At 31.9% G+C, this 27767-nt stretch overlaps 2 protein-coding genes across 2 annotated transcripts in view; both read right to left on the reverse strand.

The window, feature by feature from the left end:
- LOC105201713 (meiotic recombination protein W68) overlaps positions 1–27767 on the reverse strand; it is a 122645-nt gene that overhangs the window by 32152 nt on the left and 62726 nt on the right. Inside the window, exons 3-5 of the mRNA XM_011169868.3 lie at positions 13189–13287; positions 12846–12963; positions 12230–12717 (exon numbers count right to left, since the gene is read on the reverse strand). Coding sequence (XP_011168170.2) covers positions 12230–12717; positions 12846–12958 — 601 coding nt within the window. The 5' untranslated portion in view covers positions 12959–12963; positions 13189–13287. The remainder of the gene's footprint in view (positions 1–12229; positions 12718–12845; positions 12964–13188; positions 13288–27767) is intronic.
- On the reverse strand, positions 1375–4634 carry LOC120359649. Its single transcript, XM_039457869.1, has 6 exons — positions 3922–4634; positions 3790–3852; positions 3566–3704; positions 3341–3506; positions 2899–3258; positions 1375–1952 (listed from the first exon to the last, which is right to left on the reverse strand). Exons 1-6 carry the CDS (start codon positions 4491–4493, stop codon positions 1912–1914), a joined length of 1341 nt encoding a protein of 446 aa, XP_039313803.1. The 5' UTR covers positions 4494–4634; the 3' UTR covers positions 1375–1911.

Raw genomic sequence — 27767 nt, forward strand, 5'->3', positions numbered from 1 at the left:
AGTTACAAATTTCTGAAACCAGAAAGAATAGCAGCGTTAAGGGGATGCTGGAGAGACAACCGAACTCCGACGGCCTTACGACATCTACTAAGTGGAACTAAAAATGTCGATAATATCGATCGATAATGTTAACATTTTTAATTCCATTTCTTTCATTATCATATGAGCTTTTTAGAATTGTCACTAGAATTAGGAGAAAGTAGGTAAATTGCACGCACTTGAGGGAAATTTATCGCAGTGAAGTGATTTTTGAAGTTGAAATCAATACAAGTACAGAAATAAAAACTTTAAACATTTTTTTTATCATTTTTTTTATTTGGTAATGCTATATTTAGCAAAAAGAAGCAAGTGGATAAACGAAAAAATTTCTCGGGCTTTGGCTAATTGTACAGTGCGGTGCAACGATTCAAAGGGTCATAGTAGATGGCTGACTTACCAACACCACAATCTAGCATACAGTCTACCCAGATAGCAAAATACTTCCACAATACCGGTACGGTGAACGTACGTCGTACCTTGTGTATCGGTACTGTAGCTACCACGTACGTGCGTACCGTAAGCGTACATTACCAGTACACCGTATTTGGTACGCAGTGGGACTACGGTAGCGCTACCGTGTGCTCATATAAGGGTTATGATCGTACGCTGTACTCTCACGGTACTAATAGCGTACTAGAACGAGAATGCATTGTCGTATCGGTTTCTTCTCCGTCCTATATTATTATAAAGCAGAGGTTATACATTTAAAAAACATTTCAATGTAATTGAATTATACAGAATTTATTCATTTAAACACATAGTAATTTATACATACAATGATAAATACAAAATAAAATTTTTGTATTATTATAATACAAAATATAAATTAAAAAGTATATAATTGACAATATGTAATATATACAAATTAAATAATTAAAACTTTCGATAATAAACAAAATAAAATTAGATCAGACCATGAGAATGAAAGTGGGTATTTGTGCGTAATTAATCAAAATTTATTTAATATTCTTTTTAACATTTTCGTCCAAGTGTTTCAGCTACGCATTTTGATCTATCATCAGCGTATATTTATAACAAATTTAATACTCTCACGATCTTAAATTAAATTGTATTTGTTATGCCGGTTATGATAGCTCAATGCGAAGCCAAAATGCTCGGACGAAAATGTTAAGAAATATTAAATAAATTTTAATTAATCACGCACAAATAACCACGTTGACCCTCAGGGCCTGATTTTATTTTATTTTGAACATATATATATATATATATATATATATATATATATAATGCGATAATAGACTATATATATATATATATATATATATATATATATATATATATATATATATATACATATATATAAAGCTAATGAATAAATTTGACAATAAGAGTCAGCACCGTAAATTGTGCGCTTTATATTTTATTACATTATAAATACTTAAACAATATAAAATATTAACAGCATTTCGATCCTTTTTTTGGATCATCTTCAATGCATAGATAATGAATTAAAAATGTATATTGTATATATTGTTAAAAATATTATAAATAATTTATATTGTTTATATTATATTTAATTATTTAAATTTTAGTAAATTATAAAGTGCACAAGTTACCGCGTTTGATTCTTATTGTAAAATTTATATGTATAGACATAATTCATCGCAGACCTGGAATGAAATTACAGTTTTAACAAATCATGTGTAAGGGAAAGGGCCCCATCCCCGCCCTTTCCTGTGAGGCACAACCAAATATTTGCCTCTCCATATCATTTATCCTGAAAAAAAAGAAGTGAATTAGGGATGAGAACGGCCCCACCCCGCCGTTCTCTGTGAAGCACATCCAAATTTATTACTGCTTCTCGAAACAAAAAAATACAAAATACAAAATTACATACCGCTAACAAGGGTCTCATGGACTGCCAAAAAGGACTATGTCATCGTCGTATAGATCTGGAATTATATTATTTATTAATAGAAACTATTATTTTATATATTTGTTATTTAAGGCTCCTGGTCCCTGCCATGATGTAATAAGATAGGTATAGCATTTCCAACGATGCGCACTCAATTTTCTTTCACTAATCAAATATTTATCTAAGATGCCAGAAGGAACATGACTCCCCTCCCTTCCTCTAATATATGATATCTTTATAATGTAATTTCTTAGATTAACCTTTTTTGATATTATATATTGTACTTTGTTTACGGAGAAACTATGCCAAAGTGTCAATTCCGGACAAAAATTTGATTGATTGTTTCCTATTCTTTGGTCATTATTATACGCAATGCTACACCTGTCTTCTTATCGTAGTGGTCCCTAGCTGCTACAACTGTCCTTATGTAATGACGTCAGAAGCAAGAAATAACACATTTCAAATCTTTGCATGGTATTTTCAAAAAAAAAAATATTTTGCACAAAATAACACTTCAGATTACTTCAACACACTTCAAAAGTATGAGTTCTATCCATTTCCCTTGACAATTAATAAACAGTCATAAAATAAATATAATACAATTAATAAACAGTCATAAAATAAATGTAATACAAAGCTTGACCATGCACGTTTATGTACCTACGCATAAGCTTACATTGTTAGGCTTTGCATTACATTCATTTTATGACTGTTTATTAACTGTTAAGGGAAATGTGTAGAACTCAAAGTATTTTCGAAGTGTGCTGAAGTAATCTGAAATGTTATTTTGTGCAAAATATCTCTTTATTTGAAAATACCATGCAAGAATTTTCGACGTGTCATTTTTCTCTTCTGATGTTATTAAATAAGGATAATTATAGCAGGGAACAAGAGCCTTAAGATTAATAATTTTAATTTAACATATTTTATAATTTATATAATATATAATAACCATATATTATTATACCAATTTCTTTATTTACCATCTGTCGTCGAATATTCCTGCTCGTCGTTGTTCTCCGTTTCCTCCGTGTCCTGGGTGTCAATATCATCGGCGTTTTCCTCCTCCGTGTCTTGGATCTCTGATTCCTCAATTGTCCCAGTGTCCTCAATTTCCTCCTGGATGTTTTCAATTCCCGTGTCCTCTTCCAGGTCATCTATTCGCTGGCGTTGATTAGGTGGAACTTCTTCATTTTCTTCATTTTCTTCTCTCTGAAGAGGAGCTTTTCGTTTCCTATTGTAACGCCATTTCCTAGTTTTAAGGCTTTTTAAAGCCTTCTCCAAAGCATCATAAAATTCGACGTTATTGAGGTTGGTAAAATATTTATTGGCGTTTATGGCATCTGGAAAAATTTATGAGAAACACCTTACTTATTGTCATATATATTCAATGTAGAATATAACAAACAATATTATTTTACGAACCTTGACATGCTTGAGCAAAGCGACTGTTTCGCAATTTGCATCCCCCTGTTTTTCCATTCAAGGTGAGGTATGGTGAAACTTCCTCATCCTCAGGAAATACGCTGCGAAAATATTCTGCAGCGCAATCGACTGGATTGGTCCGTCCAAGATAAATAAAGTATCCCACCTGTAACAAAATTTTTGTTGTAAACTGAATTAAATATATATTTAGAAAAATATTCTTACCAAATCATTATAAACGTCTTCGTCAACGTCTTCGAAGGCTACAAAATCGTCCACAGTTCTAAATAAGATTTCCTGTGGCTTCATTGGTCTTCTTATTGCAGAATTTCGCGTCAGTTGGGTGATAGCTCTTGTATTTTCACTGCAGGAAAACATTACATTATAGGATTAAAAATTCATTTATAGTATGTTGCTTGCTATTCTTATGTAAAATTGTTAATACTTACTCGATTTTTTTTTCAATCGAAATTTGTCGCTCTTCCATCCGTTGTAGTTGTGTCATAATCATTCTAAAAAAAATTTAATGTTTTTATTCATGCATATAGATGCCTATTGTTGTAATCCTTTTTAAAACTTACTGTACAGATCGTATTATAGAAGATGGTTCCCTGTCTTTCGTCCACTCTTTTTCATATCCTGGTCTGGCTGGAGATAGGCGATTGCGTTGTCCGGTTGATGGTAGTGGTTGTGATAATGTATGTTTATGTTGTGGTGATGAATGTGGTTTTGATAATGGATGACTGTTTTGTGTGAATGATTTTGTGGCTGATGAAAGAGAGTGTGATGTTTGTTTATGTTGTGGTGATGATTTTGATGGTGGATGAATGTTTCCTGTAAATTTTGTACCTGGTAAAGGTGAGTGCGATGAGATGAGTGTATGATGTACTGATGCCGATGGAGGGGGCATGTGTTTATGTGCAGATGAGAATGACGATGATGAAGCATGCAGGGATGATAATGCCGGGGATTGTAAATGTTGTTGTAATGGTGCTGTGTGTCTTTGTATAGTTGTGTTTTGTGTCTTGTGTTCTTGTGTGTTCTTTCCGCCTTCTTGAGAATGGAATGTGCGATATTTTGCAAAATCCACATTCAATGATCGCAAAGTTTGCAGCGTCTTGTCCGCTCCTCTTCCTCTCCCTCGTTGATTCATCTAAATAATATTTGAGAGAACTCACCTAACGAAAGCACCTTAATCTATGGTATGTAGAATGACTGCAACTATCCAGACGTCAATAATAGGATCTATATGCCCTTCAGTGTGCCAATAAGGCATGCGGAAACATTTATTTTCTACTTCATTGAGATCTATTACACTGACTTCATCAAATAATAAAGAACATCTGAAGACACCTATTGAAGACGATGGCAAACCAACATCGAAAAAATTTTTAATTCTACAAAACTCTTTAACCGCCAACTGATAATGCTCACGCGAGAGAATGATGCTATGAATAAGACAAATCTTTGAATTCTTTAATATTACCGTGTTATCCTGATTCTTCACCGATATACGAAATTTTCCTGTGTCTAAGACCTGAAATTGACGACTATCTAGGGGAGTATCAAAAACTACAGGACTAACCCACGGTTTACTGACGCGTATCTCTTCCTCAGTTAAATGTATTTTTTGTGTAACCTGTAACTTTTCAAATCGCCTATTTACAATTTGCTGCAAATGTTGATCAGGTTTCCGGCAAGCTTTGCGGAAATACGTCATATTATTTTCATATGGAAACATGGACAATTCATTTAATGAGCCAAAGCGTCTCGCGTCATCTACGAGATGTAAAAGACAATGAGTAATGTAAGAAAGAAATTCTGGACCATATATATCTTCTGCTCTATTTACAAAAATGTTTAATGCTGTGTGTGCAAAATCAAGATGGTCTTCTGATAAGAAAGAACTGACTAGAATTCGAATGGCGGAATGTAATAGAAGAAAATGTTTATATGCAGCAGGATTTATAAGTCCATAAAAAACAACTGGGGCAGTATACAAAAGAAGTTGACGATTTTCCGTAGCTTTAAATCCTCCATATTTTTTCATTAAATAAGGTTTTCGTGAAAATTCCTTAGGGCAGTAATTCTTAACTTGTTGTAGACGTGTAGTAATAATGTTAAGCGAGCTGGCTGAAAGTTTTAAATTAGGATTATATTTTCCGTCAACAAAAACGCTATTTATTTTTGGGACAACACCAAGAAAAACAGTGTGCATCAAGTCGAAGACCGTTTGAGTTACCAACCCTATCCCTAAAGTAAGCAAAGCAGAGTCAGAATCTGTATGATGTTCTCCATCAACGCGCTGTCTGTACTCTTCGTCTGTACGGGACCTGTGCTGAATACCACGATAAGCTACTACTCCACGACGAAGCCAATTTCCCCGAATCCAACATTTCGAACACGGAAATATACTTCCATGACCTTTATGACCCAATACAAAGGCTCGCGCAGGAGAATCAGCTATGAAACATCTCAATTTAATTACTTTCAACTGATTACGAAAAACAACTCCACGATTTAATACATCCTGAACCTCATTCACAAAATATTGGAATAATTCCTGCGCATTACTTGGTTTTGATGATCCTCGCCAGACGCCTACAATTTCTGGTTTACTTCCACGAATATTTGCAATCCTAATTTGTATTGGCCACATTTGAATTTTGCCCTGTCCATCTAATGTTGCACCATCTGTGCTAAAGTCTACCATTAAAGTGTCAAGTGGAATCAGTTCCGGAGAAGTTTGTTGAAGAATGGAAAGAATTCCTGTCTCAAATCCTAAATGGAGATATTCACCCCCTGCAATGTTAAGTGTGGGATGCGCGGTACGTGGAATCTTTAAAAGCGTTCTACTATCTTTTGGCAATGTAGATAAACATGGATGTGTTCGAACAACCTGTAAAACAGCATTTATTTGTGCATGAGACATATCACTGCGTATAAAAACTTCAGCAAGGCGTTCTTGAAAATTATCAATAGTATCTGGAGGCTCTATATCCACCGCATCATCATAATTTGAAATAGATTCAGCATCGTCTGAAGAACTTGATACTTCATCAACCTCATTAAAAGCAAATTGTACATTAGCTGATGCATCAGAAGATACAGAAATTTCCTCTTCCTCAGTCTGACTGCATTCTGCAAGAATTTTATCTTCGTCAACAAAGTCTGAATCGGCTCTAGCATTAGCAACATCTAAATTCTGCTGTTGTAAACAATCGTATTCATTACGTGCATCTCTTTCTAATTTTTCCAATCGACGACGATGAACTGTAGATAGTAAATGATAAGGCTTGCGACTGCGCCTATTTGCCAAACGCAACATACTGATGAAATGGAATATGAACGAAAGAAATAGACAAGACAAAAAAAATTACAACTCAAGAAACAGTAAATAAAATTTGAAGTGCAATAGCCTAAACCAAAAAAGACAAGTTTTTTCTGGATGACATAAAACTCAATGATATGTAATAAAACCCTAAAAAGAATATAAATGAAATTATGTATACCAATGTGTTTGCAAGTGATTGACGAAAATAATTTATTATTAGCAGTTTTCCTGCAAATAGTCTTAATATATAAAAATAAGATAATTAAAATATCTGCAACAAATTATACAAACCTCATCCGTTGTAATTACTTCGGCAATCTGACCTGTAGATTGAGAATGAAACGGTGTAAAGCACAAAATAAATAAAAATACTTACAATTAAACAAACACAGTTTTTAAATTAAGTTTGTATTTAAATAATTATTACCAATTGAAAATTCATAATGGTGTATTGACAATATAGACTAAAAATTAAACTATCCTGTACTATGAAATCTAACAAGGGAAGGCACAGAACTGAACTCTGCCAAATTTGATGAAACTTGGCAGGATTACAAAGAAAATTCCCTCGAATATAATGACACCCCTATTTAGATGCCAATGGTCAACCGTTTCCGATATTTTAATAATCAATTTTAATATTCAGTGGCATCTTTAGAGTAAAGTTTATTAGGACACTCACAGACAAGTATTTGTAGCGTAGTGGATATGGTAACTGCCTCATAATTATTTTATACGTTATTTTATATTATAACTATTTATATTATAATTTATATAAAATACATTTTTTATATCAAAATAATTTATTTTTTATATCAACAATATAATTATTTTTATCGTAAAACGTTATAAAAAACATTATTATAAAAAAATTAACTGATTGTAGGATTTAAACTCAAGTTTACAAATTATGAAGCAATTAATTACCCACCACGTTAAATACTTGTATGTGAGTGTCCTAATAAACTCTACTCTAAAAACGCTATATTTATTATTAAAATATCTTAGAAACGATTGACCGTTGGCACCCAAATTGGTATTATTACATTTAAAAAAATTTTCGCTGTAATCCTGCCAAGTTTCATCAAAATCGGCGGAATTCAGTTCTAAGTCCTCCCTTGTAAGACTAAAATTAATACGTTTCTAAGTTCATCTTACTGTTCATCTGATAGTCGTCTGTATTATAATATATAATGTTTAATCTTTTAACAAATCACACTCAATAGACGTTTAGCAGAACAAACCGCTCAGTAGCAATTAATGATTAGCTCTTACTTTTAGAATTTATAAAGAAATCAATGTCGAGTGTTGACAAGACAATGCAGCAGTTAAATTGTTTTTCTGAATGCGGCTAATGTTATTATTTAATCTTAAAAATAATCGCAACAATGTATTAAAATTGTTAACAAAATAACACGCGTAAACTTAAAACATATATGTATACAGAGTGAGTTATTACATGAAAAATTACTTACCTTAGATACTGAATGAATAACAATGATTCTCAAACCCTTAAGATATTCCTGAACCTCCTGAATATTCCGCAATAACTTGAAAAATTACGGAAGTAAGGAAAACACGTACGTTCGGGTTCACGTTATCGCAGAAAACAACAATATATAGCACAGAGAAAAACAAAATAGCCGCGCTGGCCGTTGGGAGGAGACTTTCCGTTATTATGGAGGATTTACACTGCACGAACTCCATTAAGGCGGCATAAAATGTAACCAACACAGTTGACCAATCAGAATTAGATCGCGTTTTCAACTTGCCAATTGGCAATGTGGGCTTTCACATCCCGTCTGGCCGCGCTTGCGTCGATTGCGCGCGCCAAAATATAGAAAAGTTATTAAAAAATATTATTACTTCAGTTAATTAATTATAAAAATAATTATAATTAATCCTTAAGGTGCCATGGGTCTACGGTATCCGAGCTATTGTGATACGTGGGTCTGTCACGTTTTAGGACCCAATTTGAACAGCAACCCGCAGACTCTCACTATTATAATTAATTAGGAATAAATATTATCATTGCTAAATTAATTTAAAATTATATAGAATAATAATTAAAAAAATGTTATTACTGCAATTAATTAATTATAAAAAAAAATTATTTTTAATCCTTAAGATACATACATGGGTCTACGGTGTCTGAGCTATAAAGTGATATCTGCTCATAACAATAAAACTTGCAAGCCTGTCAGAAGATATTAAATAAACGATGTTTATCAAAATAACTATAAAATCGTCATAACTATAATGTAGACAAATGTTTTATAAAGTACTGTAAGGTTAGAGGGGAAAATAGCGTTGAACATGACGGACCCACGTATGCATTTAGAAGGTACCGAAAAAACGTATGCACATTAAATAAAGGTTAAGTATTCTAAATTTCCAATTAAATTAAAACTCTTTAATCGATCGACTGCAATTGGCTATCGCGTCATGACAATTCGACCAAATTGCAAGATTAAATCGTTAAGACATTTTTCGACCATGGGTTTTGGTCTTTCTAAATTGATATAATAATGATTGATAATTGATTATAAATTTGAAACTTTTATATATATAAATTTATTTGTGTTTAAATAATTTAATTATAAAATTGCAAAAAAGTTATATATAAAATATAATTTTATATTTCAATACATGCTCAGTACGCTGTACTGGTATGGTACAGTTCCTATTGCGAATATAAACCGAACAGTACGCAGTACAGGTACGATATTGGTACCAGAATATTACGCTGCATCAGTATCATGTATCCTTTTTGTACTGGTACTGTACAGCTACGCCGTACGCTGACATCTCGTGGCAGTACAGTAACAATACGGTAGCAGTATATTGTGCGGGAATCGCACGCTTGGTTATCTGGGTATATGTTAGACTGTGGCGTCGGTAAGTTAGCCATCTAGTATGACCTTTCGAATTATTGCACCGCAGTGTACGTGCGGTTGAATAAATGTACGTAGAGGAAAAATGAGGTTATAACCCATTCTTTTAGCTACACTACACTGCACTACCATAGACTTAGGAAACCATAGACCGAGCGTAAACTGCTATCTTAAACAAAAGAGGGTATGATAATCGTAAGGGGAAAAACAAACATCTAGCTTATAGGTCATAGGACAAAGAGGATAACTTCGATTAGACTCGGAAATGTTCGGCACGTTTACGCATACGTGAAGCCGAGTTTATCCTCTATTTCCCCTTACCGCGTTTATCACTACCCCCGCAAACGTACGCTCGGGGTGTGTGCACTACACTGTACTAGTGTCACTATAGTTGGTCTCACGTGGTCTTACACCTTTCAAGATGGATACATAAAATTGTTCACTGCGGACTTGATTTGATAAAAAAAACAATTACTCCATGACTATTTAATGAAATTTAATAAACAATAGCTCAAAAAATGTACGAAAAAACGTACTTCTGTTAGGTATAACATGATTAAATGAATAAATTAAAAAGACGGATTTATTACCTTATTTTCTGAACGTTAAAATTGCAACAAAAATTATGATTTTATTTTTTCTTATTTTTTCAATTAACTACGTTTTTAAAAATGATATAACGTATGGTTACATATTAAAAGAATACCTTAAATCTACAAATATCGTCGTGATATAATCTCTATTCATCGGGAAGATGCCAAACCACGAAGCGTACAATTACCCAGTGCGTACAATAACCCTACTTTCCCCTATCACTAGGATCATGGTTTATATATGTGTGCGTATACAAGTGACTTATTAAATTGTCCCATGTAAATATTTCTCAAAAATATAAAAAATACGGAAAAACCATTCCAGACAAAATTAATATAATCTGAATCAAGGTTATGCCGTATATTTCAAGATTATATCTGTACAGGTTATTATACATATTGTTTGTACGTATAGTTTACATCGTATACACATAAAATGTGTGTTGATTATTTATATTTTACGCGATTATTTATATTTTAAATGCAATCATGGTTTGAAGGCGGACGTACATTTTTCATCAGTATCGTCTGAATAGACGTTTCTCATGTTTATTTAACTAGTATCGTCTAAATAGACGTTTCTGGTATTTATTTTAGCAGTACCGTACACGCTTCTGCTCAAATTACTCAAGTGTATTTTTTCATGCATAACCTTTGTGATCGGGAGTCGACCTTTCTCCTTTTCAACTTGAGGTCTTGAAACAAGCTCATGTTTTCTATCTCACACGAGCTGCTCATAATTCCGACACGCGATGCGCAACAGCGAAGTTTTCAACGTTGACCTCGTGGTTGCTCTGCCGTTCACCAATTACAAAGAGAATATATTGCTGTTTGATATAACTACTGTACTACTTTTAACGAATAAAATGCTAGTGATAGTATCTTTATTTTTTAAATAAAACCCAAGTAACGGTATCTTTAATTCCTTCTTAAATAAAATTTAAGTGATACTATATACTATTTGCGTATTTCTATTAAAATATTTTTCTGTTCTAATCTAATTGGATGTACTTAATTTAAAAAAGTTTGAATAAAATATATAACATTTAATCTCAAAGAATTAAAAAGGAAACAGAAATGAGAATGTTTTATTAAAATAAAAATTTTTAAACTAGAAAAAATTGGCACTGCTAGATGTCTAAATATTATATAATCTAAATAAAATATAAATTGAATAGTTATAGTAATTAACTTAAAAAATTATAATGATTTACAATGTTATTTAAATGTTAAAAAAACTTAATCTTTAACTTACGCAAAGTATTGCGTAATTACTTTTATAACGCATATCTTACAAATAAAATATTTATCGTATTTTTTCTTATGTCAATTCTTTTCGTTGCTTTTCTTATCTAGCAGCGCCAAGTTCTTGTGATTTAAAAATTTTTTATTTTAATAAAACATTCTTATTTCTGTTTCCTCTTTAATTCTTTGAGATTAAATGTTATACATTTCATTGAAACTTTTTTAAATTAAGTACATTAACTTGGGTTGGAACAAAAAAATGTTTCAATAAAAATACACAGATGGTATTATTTGAATTTTATTTAAAAAGGAATTAAAAATACAGCTACTTTGGTTTTATTGAAAAAAATATTGAAAATAAAGATACCATATTACTTGCATTTTATTCGTTAAAGTAGTACAGCAGTTATTTCAAACAGCAATATATTCTCTTTATAATTGGCGCAATTTAGAAATTTCATACATTTTTTAGAAAAAATACATTTAGGTTGAATTAAATAAGGTGCGCGCATACACATACATTGGCACCTTTTTTTATCTTTTTTTTGAAAAGATAATTTTATACTAATCCATATGACGTCAAATTGTTGCTTGGAAAGTTGTTTGAAAAATGAGTAACTTACATTAAATTAATTAGTTATTGATAAATGATTAAACATTGTAGTAATAAATACTTGAAGAATCAAGCTACTTTCAATGTTTATTTGCATACATATAAAATTGGAAATATAGTAAAAAAAAACTTAAGTACATTTGGCAACTCTTCCCTAGTTTTTAGTTAGTATTTACGATTAACCCTCCTAATTAAGTTTAGTAAACTCACCTAAATCCCATGGCGCGCAATTTAACAAATTAGCGATATCGTTCAATGCACGATCGACGTATCCTTGATGAGGCACCAAATATTCGGTTGTCTCATTCTTCAGATCGTAATAAAAAGATCGTCTAGTCTTGGTCGTATTTGTTAGCAACAAATGATGAATCTCGGCTATTATTACCATCATTAGGACAAATTTGTTTCTACTGCTTTTTACCGCGAAATCAACAGTTATCTTTGCAGTTGACTCTTCAGAACTATCATCATCATCTGTAGTTTGTTCTTCGGCGAAGTCAATTAAGGTATCATTGAAGAACATTGTTTCCTGTTGATAATCGACTAAACATCCTGGATAAACGTTCTCTTCATGTGTGCTCAATTTCAAACATTTGACATTTCGACTACTGCAATACGATATACACGGTGCCTGTTTGGCAGATATCTGTTTTATTATTTTCAGTATAACAGCTTCGATACGTGCGATTAAATCCTTCCTAAGCAATGTGTGCAAAAAAGAGACCGATTATGATGGATTCAATGTATATGTTTATGTTTAAGTAAATTTATTTGCAAGTTATAGAAAAATATGTATAATAAGCACACATTTGAATAAATATTTTACCTGAACTCTTTGTTGTCGACTATCGGTATTTCTATACACTTTTCACGAGTACCTAAACATTGATCGGTAGAAGCAATTGTTTGTCTATAACATTTTTCATTTTCCTTTTGCATTTTGTCTAAATAAAAAAAAATATACATAAATGAATAAGTCGTGTTTCATATATACTGGGTGATTATTAATGACTGTTTCCACATTTTACCATAGGAACATGATTTACCGACGGATACGTATTTCTAACATATTATTATTATATTAGAAATTACAAATGCGTGCTCCTATGATAAAAAGTGGGAACAGTCATTAATAATCACCCTGTATATTTTTCATGATATGTTATTACTTTGAAATCCCAATTTTAGTTCTTCTTTGATCCAATAGATGTCATCAGCTTGCGCAAAGCAGACCTTCTACAGAAATCGTTTCTATCGGTAGAAAAGAACTATAAAAAGAAAGAAAAAATAAACATAACATACATATGTATAGATATAAATATATATTTATTTTTCATTTTCAGGATAAATAACTGTCATCTTGTTTGCTACTGCTTTATAGAATTTCTCATTAGATTTCTGTTGTAATTATTAAGTGTTCTTATTTACTATCAAATTTGAAATTGTAAAAGACTCACAGAATTTCTTTTACAGTAAAATAATAAAAATAATACATAAAATAAAAGATCTTACAAAAAATAATTTGTATTTCCAAAAATTTTGTTTCCATAAAATAATAACAAACACCAATGACCAATTTAATATTAATTGATTAATTAATTTAATTAATACTCAAATAATTCATACTCAAATATTATCTGCATATAGATATAATTAATCAAAAGCCTATAATACTTTATCATGGTGATAACGTATACATATATACATTCATTTATATTCATTTATACTACTTAATGCGATTAATTTTTGTATTGCAATTGAAAAAACTTTGTAATGTTGAAATGTTTCACTTTTTAATTATTATAAGTACGTATATTATTATTTGTAACATCCTTTCGCTCGTTTGTTTTGACCTATTGTAATTCATACGCTTTGTTCTATTAATACAAACTAATTTATACATTTCACTCTTTTTTTTGTATGTATTATTGCATACTTACATCGTGTTACAAAAGCACTTCACAAAAAAGTTATTTACTAATTTAAATAGTTGTATTGATAAAAAATAAATCAATTATCAAACAAATATTTTTATTCCGTCTGTTTTCGTTTACGTTAAACAGACACTCATTTCACAAATATTGCACGATCTATGTACTGGAGCAGTATGAAAAATGACGACATTGAAAGGAACATCATTAGACCCAAAGACGAAAGCCGAATCGAGCGAGAGAATCCGGATATGCTTTCTAGTCGCTGAATGTACGCGAGAGACGAGTTAAGAAGCGCGTTGGCAGATAAAAATCTACTACCTATACGAGGCCGACATTCTCACAGCAATAAACATATTAAGTGTCAACCTGTGAGGTAAAGTATTGGCCGCGGGGAATCGTCCAAATCCGTGACGGAGTAGACATTAATTTTTCTCCCGATCACCGACATTCATATCGAAGCGGCGAATCTCGAGAGAGGCCCTCGGACACCCCGCTGCGCATTTGTGAGCGCCAACCATTGAACGGCGCGCTACTGTACACGCTAAAGACACTTCAGGGACTTATTGTGATCGCGAAACACACACCCCTTACTGCAAAACGTTCGATTGTAACAAAATTCAGCGCACATTCGCCACTGCTCTAGTGGAAAGTCATCCGGAGGACGAGCGTGACCGAAATTAGCCATATCCGAGTTGCAAAATCCGTAGTTTTTTTTCGAAAAATTATTAGTTTTCGATTACATTTATAAACCACAATTATTTTTTATATAAAATTTAAGAATCGTTTGAATATATAATAATTTATATGGTATATCTATTAAACATGTGATAGAATATATTCCAAATTTACGGTTGATTCATTCGACGTTGTGACGAAAGCGAAAAGACAAATAATGAGCATCAAGTAGGGTTCTATATCCTACATAAATTTCCCTAACCCGTGACATGAGCTAGGTTTCAAACGCTTTTGCAACCAGAGGACAATGAATACTAACGAGCAACCGTGACACGACGACCGTGTGCCAAATATTTCGGAGATCTGACGCAAGTTGACTGACTAGATTGGGGGAACATTTACCAACATTCTTCAAATTCTCAATAAAATTCTAGACGGATTAAACAGTATCTACAAATTTGCATTGGCGTGAGTTGCCCATATACGTGAAGAGAATTTTCTCATAAAATTTACTCTGAAAATCATGATAGTCATAGGCCAACATTGTGTTTTCAAAAATGTTAAATTATTTTCTTTGATTTTTCTTGATATCTACATTGAGAGAAAAAATTACTAGATTGTTTGAATACTCGCAATGAAAATAAATATTTTTTTTAATACAAGAATCACTAACGTAATTTGACAATCACTTTTTTTATTGAATAAATATTTATTTACATTTAATAAATTATGACACTGCAAGTATTCAAATACATTTTTTTCTCAGTGTACTACACGTATTTTATATTTTAAAATAAAAGTGTATAATGTTCAATTATTTTTACTAAACTGTACATAGCTAAATATCAATAATTTTTAAATGCTAAACAATTTAATAATTCTTTATTATTTTAAATACAATAGAATAAATGAGTAGTAGTGATAAATATATACAATATCTGATATAAATTTTACTATGCAGCATGCTAAATAAAGTCGACGCGTTGTTTATATCGCGTTTAAATAGATAACATATAATACATTTATTAATAGAAGAAATAGTGCATTATGTAAGGCAGGAAACATGATTTAGAAGTCTCGGGTTCGAATTTTACTAGAGTAAACGTGTTTTCTATATGTCGAAAACAATATGTCTACTAGAGAGAAAAGTTTGGTATTTATTATAATTTCATGGTAAATTATTTATAATTAGAAATTTCATATTTTTATATTACTGCTGTAATGTCAGTAATAATAATCTTAAGTTTATAGTTCTTTATTTCTCCATGAAAAAATTTTATCATTAATAAATTATAATAATTTCAAATATTAATACAGTAAAATATCAAAATATACAGATGGTAAAAAGATAAAATAAGCATTTCTACATAATAAATGCAATCACAATAATTCTTTTAAACATTCGTATACTATTTACGAAACAATAACATCTAAGAGCTATAATTTACATGGCTAAAACAATTATAAATATATAATGGCACCAAAAATAATTATGAATTATAATTAAATTACAGTAATTGCAACCATTTTCTCTTAGTATATAATATTAAATATGTAGGCATACAAAGACAATTATTATATAAAAAAATTTTGTTTCGAATTGTACAAATTTTGCTATAAAATGTTTTACAATGTTGTATAGTCATATTTATTAAGCAATTTATAAAGTGTCTTTTGAATATTTAAAAAATTTTTATCGTTACTCATAATATTTGAGATTACCAAGTTTATTGTCACACGTGGTAAAGTTTGTAGCGAATTTTGTGGTAAAATATAAATGAACAATTCTCTCCGTGCATATGAACAAAAAGTGAAACATCACCTTAAAGTTCCGGCCTCTTAGATGCTCATAACGGGATTATTCATGAAAAAATAATGCAGGGCGGCAAGCATACTCGTGCTCGGTTTTGCATTAGACACTCCAAGGCTGCGCTGTTACAAAGAGGTATAGTGTTACATTGTACAACGAGTGCACAGTGGAGAAACAGCCCTAAGAATGCCCTCGCCAGCCCTCAAATAGCCCGTATATGAACCAACACGCGTCGTCGGTGCGTCCTTAAAATGTCAGTTGAATATGCAACGAAGATGGAAGGAATTGCACAGATATTCACGAAATCTCGCGCGAATGCACGATGCGTGTGCTTCGTCAGGATGATAATCCCTTCGACGTTCGCGCGCGCGAGCGCGAGAAAAACTGTCAGGTGGCAAAAATGACGGACGTAGAAATGTTTGATCGCGCTACGATGGGAATATTAAAAGCACCCGTACGCGGAGTACCTGTCGAATTCTGTGACTTCCGGCTTATCGATTTACAAGAATAGAAATGAAGTCGTGGAGGGACAGTCGACTACGAAATTCCACGAACGTCAATACCGCGATAATCTTCTCGGCTTTAAATATTCCCCTCGATTTGAATTCGCATGAAACTAAATATCCACGGTCAACCGAATGTAGAAAGTACCTGTCGCGCGTCAACTAGCTCGCTACTAAAGATCAGGGACTCTCGAAACACGATATGCCGGGCATTCTGTGCGATCGAGCAAGACCTAAATGTCACAAATATACGTTACAAATAGACGAAGCTTGAATCTATTCAGAAAATCGTAACAGTCGAGGTTTTTCCGATCGGCGACGCCGAAAGATGGGATCTCTTGTCGTTCCTTTATTCGCGTCTTGGTACATTCGAGGCGATTTTCGAAGATAGCATCGAATTTGTCCAAACAGTAGGGAACGCGGCGGCGAAGCAGCAGGGGTTGCCTAACGTACAGACAGACTTGGAGTAGAGAAAGTCAGAAGGGTGACTGTTAGTCAAAGTTATTATCTTTCAGTATTTGACGCATTTATGTTAATTATGCACAGTAAAAGAAATAACAAATGGCTCTAATTGTTGGAATTTGGAGCAAAGCAACGACCTAACTTTCAGAATAGAAGAAATTCAGGGTTGACTGAAAAAATTTCAATAAATGAAAAAGAAAGAAAGTAAAACTGTGATAAATTCCAATTGAGAAATATTATAGAATAACTTTGGTATATGTCATACATATTTAAAACTTAATTTGTCAAGTATTTAACATGTTTTTAAAAAAATGAATTTGTAGCAAAAAATTTTCATATTGCTTACTATAAAAAAATAAAAAAAGAACGAAATATTAATTTTCTTATATTTAAAAAAAAACTTTAATTTTAGCTTGCTATACTAGGGTGCGACCTACGATTTTTCACACTGCTGGAACTTTTTTCTAGTATAATTTGAAGACTTGGATTAAAAAGAACTTTAATTGTCCATAGTTCTAATAAGTCTGCAATTTTTTGTATTATTTTTAAGAGCGCACAAAAGTCATTAAAGTTCCAAGAATGTAGCTGATACGTCCGTATGACTAATTCGTAAGTTTTTGGCATTCTGAATATCTCTTTATTTTTTATTAAGTGTGTACTAGATTCCAGAAAGTATAAAAATAAGTGCATGAAACTATAGAATTAAAAAAATTATTTTTCTACAATATAATGTATACGCATTATTATGTCAGTGTAAAGAAAATATTTTATTGTTTTTTATAATATATATAAACTCAAATACTATATAAAACTTCTGAGATTCTCTTCGAGATCCGCGCACCTACAAGAATATGAAATCCTTTCAAAAAATACAGTTCTTATTGCTCAAATAATGAAATTTTGCTCATTAGTTGTAAAATTATAATTTGTCTTTTTTCAGAATTGTTGATCTTTAATAATTCAAATAATTAATTTTTTTGAAGCGATTTATATTGCTGTACTATTTTTTGTTACTCCAAAGTATCAACTAAAAACGTTCTTGCTTGAAGTTTAACTTCAAAAATTACATAATGTTTTTTTCATTATTAAAGTTTAAATTAAAAAATTGGAGAATCTTTTTATCTTTAAAGTAATTATTTTTTGCAAATTTTTGCAATAAAATTAAAACAATTGTAATTACTTGAAAATAAAAAATATTTTATTTGATTCTTGTTTATCTGTTTTTATCATATTCTGGTTCAATTTTGCATATGCTAAACTAAAAAATATGATTTCAATTCAAAGATGTAGCGTAATAAAGAAACTGAGTTCCAGAAATCCCAATATGACAGAGAAAATAATTAAAAATGGATATGACAAGCTATAATTAAAAAACTCTTACATTTTTGCTCGATATCATTCAAGAATAGGATATATAATCATTTATGAGTAGGATATACGTCACATAGATAATTTACAAATAATACTTTTAAATAAAACGTTAAATAACGTAATAGTTTATAAAATATTTACAAATGCTATTAGGGAATAAGAATGATAAATATATATACACGAAATAATAATAATTCAATGTTGAAGAGATTAATGCGTGTAGATAACAGCGAAATGAAGATATACTTGCACTTTATGTGCTCTGCGCATGCGCTTCCTTCTAATTACAAAGTGTATTGCGGCATAAATTCTATATGTTTCAAAAAGTACATATCCGTAAATAGAGAGAAGCTGAACAAAGAATATAAAATCTAAGCACTTTTATTTTATTTTATCATATATGTATTCCATTCTTTATTATTTCTTTACACTATTATTACGTATCGTGAAATAACAGCTAAGCTTTTTATACTCCCTAAAATTATCATAATGTACGTTACAGTATAAAAATACGCTACTTACTACGTTGACAAATCGATTCATTCACTATGGTTTTATTAATATTAACGCTATAAACTGATATCACAACACAATATTATAATACTTTTTCTAATTTCGGCAGAGTAAAAATTCTCACGTGGCATAAATACCGGAAAGAGTTATTGATAACTTTATACAAAAAGCTATTTTTGCTTCAATTGATAAATCGTACTACAATTAATAATCGTTTAAAAAAGAAAACGAACACAAAACCAACCAGTAGTAATGAAACCTTATAATACAATAATAGTCTATTTCATTCAAACTAATATGTGAAATATTTTTTAAAACAAAACTTTTGCAGATATTAAATGTTATTAAATTTTATATTAATTTTTAATTTAATGAGAAAAGTACATAATAGTAAACGTATTATAAATTTTATTATCAATATATATCTAGTCCGTGTTTATCATTCAACGTTTTGTACGCATAGTTAATTTATTTACACAGTATGCATGTGTGTTAAAATAAAAATAATAAAATTAAGAATTGCAATTTGTCTTAAATATAAACATTTTTTTCTTGGTTTTAGTATGTCAAGCTCGTTTGTTATATATAAATTAATTAGCTGTACAAAGATTCTGATTTTTTATAAAGCATAACATTATTAATGATGCTGGCAATCTTGTCATTTATCTCTTTTTCATACTCATCAATCATTTGAAGATAAAATTATCAATTACGAATAAAGTTTTCAAATAGTTTATTTCGCTATATTTTGACTTGCTGAATCAGGAAAGTGAAATTGGCTTGACAATTTTTGGCCATGCTATTTTGTAGCTTCTGTACAATAATTTCTGTAATATTTCTGGATTTTTTAAATATTTCTTGTTAAGTCTCTGACACTTATTTTAAAATTTTCTTTCGTTTTTCATTAAATTTAAATAGTATGAGACACAATGTAAAAAGCTTATCTATTGATTTCATCGCTTTTAATTTAAAAAATCAGTTTTTGCCGGTAATTCGGAAAATATTGATAAAAAACCGATTGACTCTTACCATTCACATAAACTTTATCCAAAAAATATGGAACTTCGTCAACCCTGAGGAAATTTCCTAGTTTCAGCGACACAGGCGTGAACGATTGATCGTTCCAAGTGCACTTATCGAGACTACTTGAACGCGCCGCGGTTTTCGAGGGATCGAACAACGTTATTGTAGCGACCACCGTGTTCACACACTATAAAGAGGGTTTGACGTGCGGTACTTGACTTAAACGTGGGATTGGGAAAGTCTAAAACACTGGAACGACTGTCGTCGCATGATGCCATTTAAATGATCTGTCGAAGGCTTGATTGGGATGACCGGTGATTTGAGATGAAAAAATTTTTCTAAAAATAAACGCGATTTCAAACTCGATTTAATTGCATAAGGTATCCGCGAGCAACCTACCTCGAAGTCTTTTTGTCAGGTGCAAAATACAAATCAATTAAAATCCTTAGGAAAGATGCACCAATTTCAAGGCGTCGGAATGATGAAGAAAATGGTTTCGTGCGGAGGTATTACGTACCAATTTGGTACGTCTTCAGCGCGTAATCACCTAACGAGCACTTTCGTTTCCCTTAAATTCAGCATTCCTTTAATAACAGGCCAGAGCTCGGGGCTAAATAAGATCTTTGCCTCCACTCGACGCGACGCCTTATTACACGTCAAATGTTTTCACGGTTAAACCGAGAAGAAAAGGAGCCGAACATGGCATCTCAAGGAGAAACCGACGAACGGATAGAGAAAATGACGATGAATAGGAAGAAGTTGGAAAAGAGCGGGACAAGACAGACAAATGAAAATCGGATAGAGGAAAATGTCTCTATAGCTAAATCGAAAATGAAAGAGCTAAAAAGAGACGAAGGATCTATGAAGAGAAAGAAGGGGTTGGAGACGTAAGCCTTTCAGAAGAGTGCACCATAAAGAGTTCGATGACTCGTCGGCGATGCGCCTGAGGCGATCGAGGCGACGGAAACTGTTGCGATCCTCTCAAAAGCTGTCTTTACGCGTGCCACGGTCCTCGGACGTGCTAAGTGTAGGTCAGTTATACCAGGGAAACTGGTTCGATCGCAACGAGTCAGTCGCCAATTAAAACAAAAATGGGAATTTCACATTGCTCCGAAGGTCACTTATCTTGCCTTATCAACGCGTTAATTTCGTACTCGTAATTCCACTAAAGCCATCAACTAAAATCACATATTTCTATATAAATAAAGAAGAATTGCCAAATGCGTACCATTAAGTTTATATTTTTTATTGTACTTCCCACCTGGTTTTCTATTTGATTTCTACGCAAATAAACGTTGGAAATTGCAGCTTGTTGTTTCAGGTACTTATTACCACAATATTTAACCTTTTAACGAATTAATTTATAATAAGTTTTTTTGCAACATGTTACTACGATTTAGAATTAATTACTTCACCTATTGGTTTCCTAAATTACCTTTGAAAGTACCGAATTTATAAATTAAAATAATTAAAAGTATAAATTATTAACTAATATGTATTTTGTTAAAAATTTATCAAAAAATGATGCAAATATTTATAATAATATATAAAAATTACAAAAAAAATGATGAAATAAAACTTCAATTCATTTTTGCCATTAATGTATTTTTATTTATACAAATTATTAGTTTTACTATTATTACTTACTAGTCTTACATTAATATCATTTATTGCAAAATTTGTGGTAATACGATTTAGAAAATTTGATAGTTTTTCTAAAATGTATAATTTTTAAAGAACGAGAAAGAAAACTACGTGCTTTATAAAAAATAACAATACGCTAATCATTAGGATGTTAAAAGAAGAATGGTGCAATATCAATAATTAATTTCCAAATTTTCCAAACAATTGTTCAAAATAAAGTCTTAAAAAAAAAGTACAAAACGCATATTTTAAAAGTCTGCTCCTCAAAATTCTTTCAAAAACTTTAGATTTAATGGGTAAAAGCAGTCTATGTTCAAAAAGTCTAATTTAAATTGTTATAATATTTCAGATGTACTTTCGTCATTTTCTCTCTTTCTCTCCTTTCTCATTCTATTTGTTAAATTAAATGTTATATAAATCAATGCAAAATATAATAGTCAGAAAATTTTCAAAGATGAACTATTTCATTTGGCACATTTTAATTAATTTATTTCATAATTAATTGTTTTATTTTCTTGACGCGTGCGCGTATGAAAGAGAATTTCTCTATCCCAATCTTTTACAGTTTTCAGTTTTGGATCATTTTATACTTATATGATTTTACGATTTATATAATGATTCTTCGGTGCATAGCAACAGTGATTTGCGTGTGTAATTATATGCAAAGGAGAAACAATTGTACAGCGATTCCATGTACAGATATAGATTGAAATAGGCGTGAAAGCGCGCAATCGTGTACCGTGCGTTAGCTAGTACACGTTCGGCGTGTGCCACCCGATGAGGTGGTTTGCAGCTGCCGGCTTTTTTCCGCGACAGAATTTTTCGCGATTATGAGGCGAGCAGATGCGTTCTCGAAGAATAATATCCGATTCGCTCGCGCATCTACTTACTTTGCGTGTCTCGCGAAATTATATACACCATTTTTTACCGAAGCGCCGCAGCCTGCACAGCGCGCTTCGTTCGGGTTAACCTTTCAACCCGTGATGGCTCCCTTGGCGCGCGGCGTTTCCTCATCTTATTATGACCTCCGCGCGAGCACGCAAGATTATTCATCTTGGAAATTGCCACGCGCGAGCGCTTCGCGATGCTATTCAATGCCAGAAGTGCCATCTTTTTAACTTTCAATTTGCGGCGCATGATTTGTAACTAAAGTAAATGTCCCAGTGACCGAATATGTTCCTATATCCAGACACTTACGTGAAAACTTATTAGTATTAATCTTGAACGTCTTTCTTTTATAATATTAAAATTTAATTATTATCTTTAAATATATACGAGTATATATACTTAAAGATATTTATAATGTAGGTTATTTTTATTAATATTATAAAATTTAATATTAAACAATTAATGAATTCCATTTAATAGTTTAATTTAAATAAAATTACCGTTAAAAAATAAATCTAATTAAATTGAACAATTTAATTACAGAAAAATTAATTTGTTACATAATTGAGTTACAGTTCGTATGATGATGCTCTTAAATTTGTTGAAAAACATTATGTATTTATTAAGATAATATTTCTTGTATTGATTTTATAAATAATATATTAAAGATAAGCATTTGGAACAAGTATTTTATAGTGATTTTATAGTGATAAATTCTTTACAAGTTTCTATTATTTTCGGAATAGTTTGAAACATTTTCATACTTTTGTTTGTTTATATTTTATATTTTAGTTCATTATATAATTAAATTACTTTACATCACGAATCTTTACAAAAAGTACAACAATCTTGGCTTTGTATCGTTGTCACATGTCCGGTTACTGGGACATTTATCTTACTAAGGTCAAGAGGCTGTGTCCCACAGAAGCATTTTACAACAGCTACGAACATACAGTTAGAATAAACTGCACATCACTGATAGAGATCATATCTCGAATGAAATGCTTGAGAATTCCTGATAATTAAGAGCAACACGGATGCCATTGGGTCGCGATTACTTGATCTTTAAGGGCGGCCTTTATCGCGGCTTAAGAGGGAATTAACGGTGAGGGATAAAGAGCCGATGCTCGACCCCAAGGATCACTGGCGCTTCGATAAGAAACGTACGTTAACGGATAAGCCGGTGGACCTTTCGAATTCTCGATCGTCCTTAACGACATCACGATAATGAGACGACGATCCTTTGTCATATGTGACTTGGTTTCTTCTATCGAGTTGAAGGACACATAGGAAGAACGATTTTACTGAAATATCTAAAGATTTAGCTAAATACAGATATGAAAATAATTTTATTGAATTATCAAAATAATTGCCAAGGGCCTTCAAGCAAAATGAGTAATATTGCAAAAAATGTTGACATTCTAGCAACCAGTTTAAATCTCCTACATATTTATTTTGGCGCTCTAACAAAAGTATTTACAGCTGTAGCCAGATAAATTTTTATATATTTTAACAAAAATGTTTTTTTAATGCAATAATCTTATTTAACAACAATGAAAGAATGTAGACAGATATGTAAAAAAATATGTATGTAACTAATTAAAAGCAAATTTTATTTGGTTATACTTGCATTTTCTTCTTGATATTTCTTGTATAATTTTCTATACATTTTCGAGTTTATTAAATAAAATCTTTTTTTATTTAAAATTTTTATTTGGTATACTGGTATCTTTTTAAATCTTTTTTGATTAAATTCTATATTTCATTAAAATATATTATTTGAATTGAAACAGAAAAACTTAAATGAGAATACAAAAATACATACCACTTGGATTTTATTTTATTAAAGTAGTTGTACAACAGTTATATTTTAAGGAAATATATACATTCCTTTTTTAATTGGCACAATTTAAAAATTTTATAGATTTAAAAAAAAAATATATATATAGATATATATAGATATATTACTTGAGTTGAGTTAGATTACCCAATTTTGTAATATCATTATTTCTCTAAAGGAGAATTAAAGATATTACTACTTGAATTTTTTGATACAACAGCCTTCTTAGTAAGGAGCATATACATTTGATGGATTTTTAAAATCTTTTATTAAAAAAATAAGTTTTGCAATTCTATCAAATTGCGCATTTAATAAACTTGATACACAGCTCTGAGTTAAATAAGAATAGTAATATCACAATTAAGTTATTGGGTGTACAACTTAATTCGGTTCGTTTTCAAAAGATGGCTTGGTCGCGTAATCGCTATAAATGGTTGACGGCGACAGCTGATTTTTGTTGTGTCATGAAGTGTCAACATTTGTCAACCAAATATTGTTTACAAGCCTTTGAGTTTTACACAACAAGTTTAATTTTTACTGCGTTGAAAATGTCGAGTTTTGTTCCAAATAAACACCATTTGCGGAAAGTTTTGATTTTCTGTTTTAATTGGAAGAAAAGTGCAGCTAAAGCGCATCAAATGCTTATGGAAGTCAATCTGCACCATCGAATAAATCTTGCAGAGAATGGTTTCGACGATTTAAAAGTGGTGATTTTAGTGTTGAAGATAAAGAGCATTCAAGTCAACCGTAAAAGTTTGAAGATGAAGAATTAGAAACATTACTCGATCAAGATTCGTGTTAAACGCAAGAAGAGCTCGCAAAAACATTGGAAGTTACTCAACAAGCTATTTCGAAACGAATCAAAGACGCGGGATACATCCAAAAGCAAGGAAATTTGGTCCCATACAAATTAAAACCGAAAGATATCGGACGACGATTTTTCATGTCCAAAATGTTGCTTGAACAAAAAGAAGTCTTTTCTGCATCGAATCATTACCGGTGACAAAAAATGGATTTACTACAATAACTCAAAACGCAAAAAATCGTATGTAAAGCCCGGCCAACCGGGAACATCAACGCCATCAAAGCCGAATATCCATGATGCCAAGGTAATGCTCTGTATTTGATGGGATCAGAAGGGTGTGATCTACTATGAGCTGCTAAAACCAGGTCAAACCATCACGGGAGACTTCTACAAGCAACAATTGATCCGTTTAAAACGAGCTAAAACGAGCTAGCCGAAAAACGTCCAGAATATGCGACCAGACACGAGTCCATAATCTTTCACCATAACAACGCTCGGCCTCATGTTGCTGTTCCGGTTAAAAACTATTTGGAAAATAGCGGATGGGAAGTTCTGGCTCACTCGCCTTATAGCCCAGACCTTGCTCCTTCCGACTACCATTTGTTTCGATCGATGCAGAACGCTTTGACTGGAATACGCTTCACTTCAGAACTGAGTATCCAAAATTGGCTCGATTCATTCTTGGCTTCAAAAGATGAACGCTTCTTCCGCGACGGAATCTGTAAATTGCCAGAAAGATAGGAAAAAGTAGTAGCTAGCGATAGACAATACTTTGAATAAGGTATTAATTTATTTTATCGTTCAAATAAGTGCGTTTTTCAAGCAAAAAAAAACGGACCGAATTAAGTTGTACAGCCAATAATAATTGATTAAGTCAATAATCAAATTAATAGTAATGACATTAATGATGCTAAGCATCTATTATGGCAGTGATGCGAATAAGAATCCCATTCAAATACTGTAAAGAATTTATTGCAAAAAATAACATATAAGTCAGGGAATTTTATATACCATTACAAAAAACGTAACAATGTGTACTAATATTTTCAAATTTATAAATTATACAATACATACGTACTATCTGGACTTTGAAAGCAATTAAAACAAACAAACGGCGGAATAGGGAAGGTGAATCGGACGAGCTGTCGATCGAATCACGAAGGCGCGATCGTCGAGGTTTGTTGGCTTTTCGAGAATGCGCCCTTGTTGAAATCGCATTGTTCGTAAACATATGTTCTCTCCCGTGGGCGTACGAGAAGGAGTGAACGAGACGAAGCGAACGAGAAGGACGAAGGAAAACGGACGACGAGCGAGCAGCGGCAGTCTAGCATCACCTGGACGAGGAGCACGCGCCTTTTGCTCCGACGGGAAGGCTCGGAAAGGGGGAGGGAACGGGGGGGAGGGGAAAGAAGGGGGTCGAATGTCTCTCCCTATGAATATCGATGCAACGTGCGTATTGTGGTCGCGAGGCCGCTCCGTCGCACGGCGCGTCGCCATAATGCGCTCGTATAACATCGCGACTCCACGTAACGACATTAAGCTCTTGGCCACAATGGATGCGTGACCTGCCGCACTCACGGCCGTGAAAAGCGGCTCGTCCGGAACCCTTCGGTTCGCAATGAAAATCCTTTTAAACGCGCAAGCCCACGCTGCTCGGCGAATTGCCGTACAAAAGGATGTTTTTCGCAACCCCGAAACTACGTTGCGACTGATGTGTCACCTCCGCATCATCATTGTGACGCTTACAGAATTCACAATTGGGAAGAAACTACTTTTGTTCCCGACAAATTACTGATTTAGGTGAGAGTTGCCAAATTGCGTATCACTTAAGTTCTTTTTCTTTTTATTACATTTTCCATTTCATATTGATTTGTATGCAAATGAACGTTGAGAAATGTGGCTTGATGTTACAAGTACTTTTTACTATAGAGAGAAAAAAAAGCAATTATTATAATTATTATAATCATTTTCGATATCAACTATATATTTATACTTGCTTTAACCATGTAAATTATAACTATTAGTTATTACTACGCAAATAGTAAACAAATGTCTAACAAATGAAAAGTTTACTATAATGATGTATGCATTAGAGATGAAAAAAACATATTTTTGAATCCGAAATAAGAAATTAAGTAAAAAAATTAGTGCTTTTTACGGTAAAAATCAATATTTTGCCAAAATATAAAAAAAAACATAGAATTTATTTTTCTTCATATTTATTATAAAAACATTTAACATACGTTTGACACTATTTCAATATTTTTGTGTTTCTAAAGA

This window comes from Solenopsis invicta, chromosome 15 (assembly GCF_016802725.1).
Source record: "Solenopsis invicta isolate M01_SB chromosome 15, UNIL_Sinv_3.0, whole genome shotgun sequence".
NCBI classification, from domain to species: Eukaryota; Metazoa; Arthropoda; class Insecta; order Hymenoptera; family Formicidae; genus Solenopsis; species Solenopsis invicta.